Source organism: Penaeus vannamei, chromosome 42 (genome assembly GCF_042767895.1).
Source record: "Penaeus vannamei isolate JL-2024 chromosome 42, ASM4276789v1, whole genome shotgun sequence".
NCBI classification, from domain to species: Eukaryota; Metazoa; Arthropoda; class Malacostraca; order Decapoda; family Penaeidae; genus Penaeus; species Penaeus vannamei.
In genome coordinates this window covers 5,621,603-5,634,102 of record NC_091590.1, presented here as the reverse complement: position 1 = coordinate 5,634,102, position 12,500 = coordinate 5,621,603, and the positions used below count along the sequence as shown (strand labels likewise).

The window sequence follows — 12,500 nt, the reverse complement described above, 5'->3', positions numbered from 1 at the left end:
TCATTCCACTCGTCTCACAGAGTTGTTTACATGTAGGTATACTCGAAGGTAGAGAAAGAAATGTTCCCTCTGTTATATTAATTTCACTGTTTACATATAGGTATACTGTAACGTAGAGAGAGAAAGATTTGAAGGCTACCTGTGTTATATTGATTTCACTGTATTCGTCTTACAGTTCTGTTTACATGTCGGTATACTATAAGGTAGAGAAAGAAAGAGTTAAAAAAGCTTCCTTTGTTATATTAGTTAAACTGTCGTCTCTTTTGTTATTTTCGTTTTGCATTTGATAGTGTTCGTAATATCTATAATGAATCACTTTTTGTCGAGTTTCTTCTGCTGTGTTCTGTTATGTTAGATGTTCATTAGGTATACGTGATAACTTTTGATCGAGTTGTGCACTTAACAATAGATTTTATAGGATATTCTTGATAACTTTTGATCATTTTGCGTTCAACAAAAGAATTTATAGGATGGTCTTGATAAATTTTGATCGAGTTCTAAGTTTAACAAAAGATTTTATTGGATGTTCTTGATAGCTTTTGATCGAGTGTTTCTCATCTGGCCAGATATTTCTCCGTGTAAAGTAGGTCATAGGGGCTCTATAAAAAGGATGTTGTGAATGTACTAGCAGAAACGTGGAGACAACTAACAACCTGAGAATTAAGTATTTGCAATAATGATAAAGTTGTTATTTTTCATGTATGTGACCTAAGTGGTCCAAGAACTTTATATAACTTTGCAAGAGGCTTTAAGAAAAAAAAAAAACAGTATTATATGAAAGCATTTACATTCGATGCTGTTCTCAAAATGCCCGAAAATGCGTTTCTCAAGTGCTTGGTAAGTTTGAATTTTCACTCACAACCCCACCATTGATATGTTTCAAATTCATTACAATAACGAGGCTTTTACATTAACATTGCCGCATTAATGTCCTAAGCCACAGATAAAAAAATCATTTCACATATTTCATAAATTAAACTATCAGATCATTTAACATATTTCAAAAGTTAAACTATCAGATCATTTAACATATTTCAAAAAATAAACTATCAGATCATTTAACATATTTCATAGATTAAATTATCAAATCATTTATATTTCATAAATCAAACTATCAGATCTTTTAACATATCTCAAGCTATTGGTCTAAGAACACCATTGGGCGCTCTCTGTCTCACACACCCAATGTTATTCTAATATTCTACCAGGCAAAAGTAGGTCTGCGTGAGGTATTGTGTGTGAGATACGAGACCCAAGGATATCAGTAATAATTTGTCGATATACAAAGGAGAGAGGGAGGGAGGGAAAGAGGGAGAGAAGGAGGAAGGGAGGGAGAAGGGAGGGAGGGAGGGAGGGAAAGAGGGAGGGAGGGAGAAGAGAGAGGAGGAGGGAGGAGGAGGGAGGGAGAGAGGGAGAAAGGGAGGGAAAGAGGGAGAAAGGGAGAGAGGGAGAGAGGGAGAAAAGGAGAGAGGTAGGGAGAAAGGGAGGGAGGGAGGGAACGAGAGACAGAGAGAGAAAGGGAGGGAGAGAGAGAGGGAGAGAGAATGGGAGGGAGAGAAGGAGGGAAGGAGGAGGGAGGGAAGAGAAGGAGGGAGGGAGGAGGAGGAGGGAAAGAGAGAGAGAAGGAGAAAGGGAGAGAAGAAGAGAGGGAGGAAGAGAGAGAGAGAGAGAGAGGAAGTGAGAAATAGAGAGAGAGAGAGAAGGAGAGGAGGCCGAATATCAATTTCTTTACAGGTGTAGGGTTAAGTGGTCAAAATGCGATAATTTAAGGCAAGGAATTCAGGAAAGGTTAGTGTGTGCTATTAAGGTCTCTCTCACGTGCGTGTCTGTGGGATCGATCGATATACGTCACTTGTATGTTTCTCTCCGTATGTGTGTGGGGGTGTTTCTGTTGCCTTTGAAAATATATTAGTTTCCCCTTCAATATTTTCTTTCTTTTTTCTTGTTTCTTTCTTTCCTTCTGTCTTTAATTCTCTTTTTCTTTTTTTGTTTCTTTCTTTCCTTCTTTCTTTAATTCTCTTATTCTTTTTCTGTTTTTTTCTTTAATTCTCTCTTCGTATGTGTGTGGGGGTGTTTCTGTTGCCTTTGAAAATAGATGAGTTTCCCCTTCAATATTTTTTTCTTTTTCTGTTTCTTTCCCTCTTTCTTTAATTCTCTTATTCTTTTTCTGTTTCTTTCTTTAATTCTCTCTTCGTATGTGTGTGGGGGTGTTTCTGTTGCCTTTGAAAATAGATGAGTTTCCCCTTCGATATTTTTTTCTTTTTCTGTTTCTTTCTTTCCTTCTTTCTTTAATTCTCTTTTTTCTTTTTTTGTTTCTTAATTTCCTTCTTTCTTTAATTATCTTCTCCTTTTTCTGTTTCTTTCTTTCCTTCTTTCTTTAATTTTTTTTTCCTTTTTCTGTTTCTTTCTTTCCTTCTTTCTTTGATTCTCTCTTCGTGTGTGTGTGGGTGTTTCTATTGCCTTTGTAAATAGGTGAGTTTCCCCTTCGATATTTTTCTTCTTTTTCTTTTGTTTCTTTCCTTCTTTTTTCATTTCGCCTTCTTATGATTCTTTGACATTTTTTCTCTTTCTTCTGATTATTTCTTTCCCTTTTTTCTCTATTTCGCTTTCTTATGATTCTTCGACATTTTTTTTTTCTCTCTTTTTCTGTTTATTTCTTTCCATCTTTCTTTGATTTACCTCCTTCTAATTTCTCTTTTTTTCTCTTTCTTATGTTTCTTTCTTTCCATCTTTCCTTTATTTCGCCCTCTTCTTCTTCTCCTCCTCCTCCATCTTCTTCTTCTAAATCTCCTTCATTTCTATAACCCGAGGTAAAGTGTTCATCAAACGGAATCAAGAAACGTAAGTAATTCCAAAACAACAACAAAAACAAAAGCAACAACAACAAAAAACGAGAACAAAAGCAACAACAACAACAACAAAACACACACACACACACACACAAAAGAGCTGCTGCATTCGAACCACGCGTGATAACAACCTATAACAACCGCCAGCCACAAAGTCCCCTGTTGTGAATCCTTCTGTGATGTTATCTTTGGTCATTTTCTTTGATTTTTCGTTTTTTCCTCCTAAAGATAGCGTTCGTTGTTTTTTTTTTTTCGTTACGTGAAGGATATTTTTGTATACTTTTTTTCTTTTTCAAACGGATACATATAAGTATATATATTTTTCCTTGTCTGTGTTTGTGTGTGTGTGTGTGTGTAAGTGTGTGTGTGTGTGTGTGTTAGTGTGTGTGTGTGTGTGTGTGTGTGTGTGTGTGTGTGTGTGTGTGTGTGTGTGTGTGTGTATGTGTGTGTGTAAGTGTGTGTGTGTGCGTCAATCCTCTATCTCTTTCTTTGTCATAGGTATACAGGTCGCGAAAAAATATATCATAGATATACAATTCGATAAAAAACAAACCAAAAACATATCATTGGTATTCAGTTCGACAAAAAGAAAGAAAAAAAAATATATATGTATAGAATTTCTAAAAACAAACAACATAACTATACAGTTCTAAAAAAACAACAACAACAAAAAAATCAGGTATACATTTCACGAAAAGACATATAACAGTTATACAAACTACAAAAAAAGAAAAAAGATCAACATACAACTAACACTCCAAAAAAAGAAGCATATTAATCTGTATCAGTGCCTTCCCCTCCCATTTTCCTCGGGCGTTTCCCCTCTCTCCCCCGCCAGCTGCATGACCCCCACCTTCCCTCGCCGTCACCCGGGCAACTCTGTTTGTAACACCGCAGCAACAGCGCTATGGCGACTGAGGGGGGCGGGGCATAATGACGTCATGAAAGGGGATGCCAAGACGTTCTTTAAAGCTCATTTTTAATCCCACGGGGTATTCGCCGTTAATGACTCCTAGTCGTTGATGTGGTTGATAATCTTTAAATAAGTCAATGCAATAAAAGTTTTCTGTGTGGAGGCTTATCTTGGGACAATTTTATGTGTGTTTTATGAAAATTAAAGTGTTTGGCATCTTACACTTTTTTTCTTATACAAAGTCGTATATATTAAGGAATCGTATAAATGAGTGACTATATCTATCTATATCTATCTCTCTATATATATAGAGAGATAGATAGATAAATAGATAGATAAAAAATAATAAACAAATTCGTGAAGTCTGTATCGACAGATAGACAGAGAAACAAATAGATAGAGAAGTGAATTAATTGATGCATAAGTAAACAAATAAATGAAGATATATATAATATATATATATATATATATATATATATATGTATGTATATATATATATATATATATATATATATATATATATATATACATATATGCGTGTGTGTGTGTGTGTGTGTGCGTGTGTGTGTGTGTGTGTGTGTGTTTGTATACACACACACACACACACCTTTGGATAATCATTGAACATATATATAATACTTACAAGCCTCAATGAATCAGTAAAATTCTGTCTAGCGATCGATCCATTCTGTCTATCAATCTATCCTTTCCATATATCGGATTGTCCAATCTGGCCATTTATCTATCAGTTCTCTCTCTCTCTGTTTATTTGTCTATACATTGTATTTTTCTATATCCATTTTATCTACATGTTATTTCTACTTGTCTATCCAATCTATCCATCAATCCGTCTTATCTACCTGTTCGTTATATCTATCTATCTATCTATACATTCTGTCTGCCTGTCCATTCTAGTCATCTATCAATTCTATCTATCTATCTATTATATTTACATGTCCATTATGTCTATCTGTCTACCTATACATTTTATCCATCTGTTCATTCTATCCATCTATCCATTCTATCTACCTGTCCTTTCTATCAATGTCCATTTTATCCACCTATTCATTCTGTATATCTATCCATCTTATCTACCTCTCCGTTCCATCTATCTACCTCTCCGTTCTGTCTATCTACCTTTCCGTTCCATCTCCCTATCCATTCTATCTCCCTGGCAATTCTCTCTACCTCTCTGTTCTATCTCCACCTCCATTCCATCTCCCTGTCTGTTTATCTACCTATCGAATTTTATCCACATATCCACCTCTCCATTCCATCTTATCCACCTATCCATTCTATCCACCTATCCAACCTACCTATCTATCCATCCACCTATCCAACATACCCATCTATCCATCCACTTATCCAATCTACCCATCTTTCTATCCAATCTACCCAACTATCCATCCTATCCAATATACCCATCTATCCATCCACCTACCCATCTATCCCTCCACCTCTCCAACCTACCCAACTATCCATCCACCTATCCATCTTATCCACCTCTCCCTCCACCTATCCATCTTATCCACCTATCCAACCTCTCCATCCATCCACCTATCCAACCTACCCATCTATCCAACCTACCCATCTCTCCCTCCACCTATCCACACCTCTCCCTCCACCTATCCATCTTATCCACCTCTCCCTCCACCTATCCATCTTATCCAATCTACCCACCTATCCATCTTATCCAATCTACCCATCTATCCATCTTATCCACCTCTCCCTCCACCCTGCCGCAGGAGAGTGTAAACAGACCAGGGCCTCGACAAGCGAACCACCAGCATGGGAGGCGGAGGCAGCAAGGAGAACGAGAACCCACTGCGGGAGACGATGTGCGACCACACGGATGCCATCAACTGCGTGGCACTGTCCGAGGATGGCTCTCTGCTGGTCACGGGCTCGGAGGACAAGACGGCACGGATGTGGAGCACGAAGACGGAGGAGACGGAGTGCCTCGGCGTACTGAAGTATGGGGTTTAAGAGACGGGGGTTGGGGGTTGGGGTTTTTGAGGGGGCGATGGGGGGGGGGGATTTTTGTGTTTGTGGGTGTGTGTAGGTGTGTGTAAGGGTGTTTTTTTTTTTTTTTTTTTTTTTTTTTTTTGTGTGTGTGTGTGTGTGTGTGTGTGTGTGCGTATAAGTATATGAAATATAATTTGTATTCATATCCATAAGTATGATATAAGTATATATATGATTTATAAAGTAAAGTAAATTCAAGTATATAAAAGTAACTAAAAAATCCACCATGATTTTCAAGTGACCACACATGAAATAGAATATAAATATACATTCTAATAAGCATAATATATATATGATATATAAAGTAAAGTAAAGTAAAAAGTACAAAAAAGTAAACAAAAACACCACCATAACTTCCAAGGAGCCACACCTGAAATATAACAAATGTATATATTCATAATTATGATATACCTACATAACACATGTATATATATGATATACATAAACTACATAAAAGTGAATAAAGCACCAACGTGTCTATCCAAGGGGCCACACTTCCTACATCACCTGTGTAGCCATCACCAACGCCTACATCATAACTGGTGCAGCTGACAACACCGTCAGAAAGTGGGACATGACCACTTGTGACTGCCTCTACGTCTACGAAGGTCCGTATGCCATTGTATTTCTGTGGAGTTATCACCCTTAATAACATAGGGGGCCAGTTTGTTAGCAGAGTGCGAGACCCGATGAATGTTCGTATTAATATTCGTAGACATGCGTACACACAGAGATAGATGCATGTCTGTCTATCTATCGGATATATATACACTTATCTATCTCTCTACACGGCAGATTTGTATGTCTAGACTAATAAATATGCAATATCTCAATCAGATATATAAACACTTATCTATCTATCTACATGTCAAATATGCATGTCTAGACTAATAGATATGCAATATCTGTCTATCAGATATATATACACATCTATCAACACAGCAATATGCATGTCTAAACTGATAGATATGCAATATTTATCTATCGGATATTTATACACTTATCTATCTATCTACACGGCAAATATGCGTCTAGACTAATAGATATACATCTATTTCAGTGTATAAGCTTGACCTTAGGATAAATGTTCATTAGACCTCGCACAATCTTAACAAACCGACCGATAGATGCGATAGATATCCACCGAATCCAGGACTCTCCTTATATACCGACAATACAAATGGAATAATAAGATCTCATACTTGGGTAATGGTAATACTGACGGTACGGATACCAGAGCACGCCCTTCTAACACGATCTTTGACCTTGCACAACATGACCTTTGACCCCGCAGATCACACGTCGCGAATCGCCAGGGTCATCTGCACGGACGAGTTCATCTTCAGCACGTCCTATGATAAGACGGCCAAGGCGTGGCTCTTCGACGCTGATGACTTGGACGTCGGGGATAAGGCGGTCATCAGGACTTTTACGGTAACGTTGATGGGGATATTTCGGGGGGGGGGGAGGTGTCGTACCTTGTTTCAGGGGGGAATGACGTCGTACATTTTTTTTCTTATATTTTCCTTTTTTTGTCAGTTTTCTTTTCCTTTTTTCTTTGTTTTTTTTCATTTTTTTTCTTTTATTTTTTTTCCTTTTCTTTTCTTTTCCTTTTATTCTTTACTTTTCTTTTCTTTTTCCATTTTTTCTCTCTTTTTTCTTTTTTCTTTTCTTTTCTTTTCCTTTTCCATTTTTTCTTTCTTTTTCCTTTTATCTTTTCTTTTTTTTGAAAGCAAAGAGTCCATACCTCCAAGCAGTCAGTGCTTTAGAACCTTCCCTTTACTTATTCATTTCTCCCCCGAATAATAATAACAACAACAACAACAACAATAATAAACCGTCTGTTTCTCCTCCTACATGCTGATCCGCCTCCTCCCCTCCCCAGGGCCACCACAGGGGAGTGTACCCCATCATCTACATCCCGGCGGTGGACACGGTTCCTGAAGACAGCGAAGGCATCAACATCAACCCCGGGGACTTGATCATCACGGGCAGCGCGGACGCCACAGCTCGCTCTTGGTCCTTCGACACTGGAAACTGCCTCAAGGTGGGTCGAGGGGCGTGTGCGTGTGTGTGTGTGTGTTTGTGAGTGGGTGTGTGTGTGTGTGAGTGTGTGTTTGTGTGTGTGAGTGTGTGTGTGTGTGTGTGTGTGTGGGTGTGAGAGTGTGTTTGTGTGTGGGTGTGTGTGTTTGTGAGTGTGTGTTTGTGTGTGTGTGTGTGTGTGTTTGTGTGTGTGTGTGTTTGTGAGTGTGTTTGTGAGTGTGAGTGTGAGTGTGAGTGTGTGTGTGTTTGTGTGAGTGAGTGAGTGTGTGTATATGTGTGTGTGTATTCATATGTGCATATGTAGTTAACCTTTATACCTTTATAGGAAATACTCTACATACCCACCTCTGTGCTCTCCCCCAGATATTCAAGGGGCACAAGGCCGCTATCACCTGCATGGCCACAGATCCCCAGGCGAGGATCCTTTACACTGGCGGCGGAGACAAGGAAATCAGGTGCTGGACCATCAACAGGGGAGACTGCCTCAAGGTATGCTGGGGACAAGGGGGTAAAAATGCAGTGGTTTTGTTTGGTATTTTTGTATGAAGGAGATTTCAAAGATGGGTGGGTCTTTGTCTCATACTCATAGCTAATGCACGTACAGATGTATATATGATGGAACGAGTACATCTAAACAAACGCATGTTGATATTCACATACATATATATACGGTAATCCTCCTCCCATCACACACACACACACATACACCCCCTCTCCTCCACACACACACACATACAACCCCTTCTCCTCCACACACACACGCATACAACCCCTCTCTCCTCCACACACACACACATACAACCCCCTCTCCTCCACACACACACACACATACAACCCCCTCTCCTCCACACACACACACATACACACCCCTCTCCACCACGCACACACACATACAACCCCTTCTCCTCCACACACACACACATACAACCCCTCTCTCCTCCACACACACATACAACCCCCTCTCCTCCACACACACACACACACAACCCCCTCTCCTCCTCCACACACACACACATACAACCCCCTCTCCTCCACACACACACACACATACAACCCCCTCTCCTCCACACACACATACAACCCCTCTCTCCTCCACACACACACACATACAACCCCCTCTCCTCCACACACACACACATACAACCCCCCTCCTCTCCACACACACACACAACCCCCTCCACACACATACAACCCCCTCTCCTCCACACACACACACACACATACAACCCCCTCTCTTCCACACACACACACATACAACCCCCCCTCCTCCACACACGCACACATACAACCCCCCCTCCTCCACACACACACACATACAACCCCCCCTCCTCCACACACACACACATACAACCCCCTCTCCTCCACACACACACACACATACAACCCCCCCTCCTCCACACACGCACACATACAACCCCTCCCCCCTCCTCCACACACACACACATACAACCCCCACTCCTCCACACACACACACATACAACCCCCCTCTCCTCCACACACACACATACAACCCCCCCTCCTCCACACACATACAACCCCCCCTCCTCCACACACACACACACACATACAACCCCCTCTACTCCACACACGCACACATACAACCCCCCCTCCTCCACACACACACACACATACAACCCCCCCCTCCTCCACACACACATACAACCCCCTCTCCTCCACACACACACATACAACCCCCTCTCCTCCTCACACACACACATACAACCCCCCCTCCTCCACACACACACAACCCCCCCTCCTCCACACACACACAACCCCCCCTCCTCCACACACACACAACCCCCCCTCCTCCACACACACACACATACAACCCCCCCTCCTCCTCCACACACACATACAACCCCCCCTCCTCCACACACACACATACAACCCCCTCTCCTCCACACACACACATACAACCCCCCCTCCTCCACACACACACATACAACCCCCCTCCTCCACACACACACACATACAACCCCCTCTCCTCCACACACACACACACACAACCCCCTCTCCTCCTCCACACACACACACATACAACCCCTTCTCCTCCACACACGCACACATACAACCCCCCCTCCTCCACACACACATACAACCCCCTCTCCTCCACACACACACATACAACCCCCTCTCCTCCACACACACACACACACATACAACCCCCCTCCTCCACACACACACACATACAACCCCCCCTCCTCCACACACACACATACAACCCCCTCTCCTCCACACACACACATACAACCCCCTCTCCTCCACACACGCACACATACAACCCCCTCTCCTCCACACACACACACATACAACCCCCCTCTCCTCCACACACACACATACAACCCCCCTCTCCTCCACACACACACATACAACCCCCTCTCCTCCACACACGCACACATACAACCCCCTCTCCTCCACACACACACACATACAACCCCCTCTCCTCCACACACACACATACAACCCCCCCTCTCCTCCACACACACACACACAACCCCCCTCTCCTCCACACACACACATACAACCCCCCTCTCCTCCACACACACACATACAACCCCCCTCTCCTCCACATACACACATACAACCCCCCCTCCTCCACACACACACACATACAACCCCCTCTCCTCCACACACACACACATACAACCCCCTCTCCTCCACACACAAACACATACAACCCCCTCTTCTCCACACACACTCTCACAACCCCCCTCCCCTCTCCTCCACACACACACACATACAACCCCCCCTCCTCCATACACACACATACAATCCCCTCTCCTCCACACACACACACACACATACAACCCCCACTCCTCCACACACACACACATACAACCCCCCTCTCCTCCACACACACACACACATACAACCCCCTCTCCTCCACACACACACACATACAATCCCCCCTCCTCCACACACACAGAACCCCCCTCTCCTCCACACACACACACATGCAACCCCCTCTTCTCCACATACACACACTCTCACAACACCCCTCCCCTCTCCTCCACACACACACACATACAACCGCCCCTCTTCCACACACACACAACCCCCCTCCCCTCCACACACACATACAACCCCCCTCTCCTCCACACACACACACTTACAACTCCCCTCTCCTCCACACACATATACACACAACCCCCCTCCTACACCCAATCCTCTCCCCTCCACACACACAACCCCTCCCTTCTCTCCACACACACACACAACCCCCTCCCCTCCATCCACACAACTCTCCCCTCCCCTCCACACACACACAACCCCCCTCCTCTCCCCTCCACACACCCAACCCCCTCCCTTCCAATCCTCCTCTCCCTCCACACACACATACAACCCCCCTCTCCTCCACACACACACTCACAACCCCCCTCCCCTCCACACACACACACAAAACCCTTCCCCTCCCCTCCACACACACACAACCCCCCTCCTCTCCCCTCCACACACCCAACCCCCTCCCTTCCAATCCTCCTCTCCCTCCACGCATCCTCTCCTCGTCAGATTCTCGAAGGGCACACAGGCCCCATCATCTGCCTGATCGTGGTGAACCGCCTCATGTACAGCGGCAGCGCAGACGGGACGGCCAAGTGCTGGGTGAGGGAGTTCGGAGACTGCACCAGGACCTACAGGGGCCACAAGCACTCCGTCGTCTGTGCCAAGTTCAGCGATGGCATCTGTAAGTTGGACTTGCGGGTGGATGGTCTTTTTCTGTTCAGTTGGGGTGGGTTTGTGGTTAATTGCGGTTTGTGATGGGCTTTTGTGTTCACTGTAAATGGGTATATTATTTTTTAAATCGTATGTATGTGCATTACACCATGGCGTTGATCGTTTACTTTATATTAGTATCAACAGTAAATGATGACTAATGGGTGGCACACAGAAATACCCTGATCTGGTCCTTCAGAACACCCCCCCTTCCTTTCTTGAGAAACCAATTGCACGCTAAACAAATGTGTGGAACAACGAAACACAAGAAAACACACGTATGTTTTCTTGTCCTTCCCTTCGCTGATCCTATCCTATCCTAAAAAAAAAAAAAAAAAAAAAAAAAAAAAAAAAAAAATAAACAGCAAAAAAAACCTAAACAGCAAGGCATAAATCGGTGCGTTGCCCCCCAGTGTACACGGGATGCGGAGACGCCGTCGTGAGGGCCTTCGACGCCAAGAGCGGCTCCATCAGGAAAGAATTCAAGGGCCACAACAACGCCGTCACGTGCCTGACCGTGTGCGGGGACAAGGTGTACTCCGGTTCCAGTGACAGCACACTCAGGGTCTGGGACTGCAAGAATATCAGGTAGGAGAGGGTGGTGTGAATGGTGGTGATGATAATAATGGTGAGGGTTATGGTAATGGTGATGATAATTGTGATAATGGTGAGGGTGATGATAATGGTGAGGGTGATGATAATGGGGAGGATGATGGTGAGGGTGATGATAATGGTGAGGGTGATGAAAATGATGATAATTGTGATGATAATGGTGAGGGTGATGGTGAGGGTGATAATGGTGAGGGTGATGAAAATGTTGATGATAATTGTGATGATAATAGTGAGAGTGATGGTGAGGGTGATGATAATGGTGAGGGTGATGGTGAGGGTGATGATAATGGTGAGGGTGATGATAGTGGTGAGGGTGATGATAATGGTGAGGGTGATGATAGTGG

The 12,500-nt window shown here is 43.4% G+C and overlaps 1 protein-coding gene across 1 annotated transcript in view; it reads left to right on the top strand.

Annotated features, from left to right (window-relative positions):
- The window catches only part of LOC138860623 (WD repeat-containing protein 86-like), a 29,811-nt gene that overhangs the window by 5,858 nt on the left and 11,453 nt on the right, over positions 1-12,500 (top strand). The window contains exons 2-8 of the mRNA XM_070118572.1: positions 5,508-5,735; positions 6,274-6,395; positions 7,082-7,221; positions 7,673-7,834; positions 8,194-8,319; positions 11,341-11,515; positions 11,958-12,132. Coding sequence (XP_069974673.1) covers positions 5,551-5,735; positions 6,274-6,395; positions 7,082-7,221; positions 7,673-7,834; positions 8,194-8,319; positions 11,341-11,515; positions 11,958-12,132 — 1,085 coding nt within the window. The 5' untranslated portion in view covers positions 5,508-5,550. The remainder of the gene's footprint in view (positions 1-5,507; positions 5,736-6,273; positions 6,396-7,081; positions 7,222-7,672; positions 7,835-8,193; positions 8,320-11,340; positions 11,516-11,957; positions 12,133-12,500) is intronic.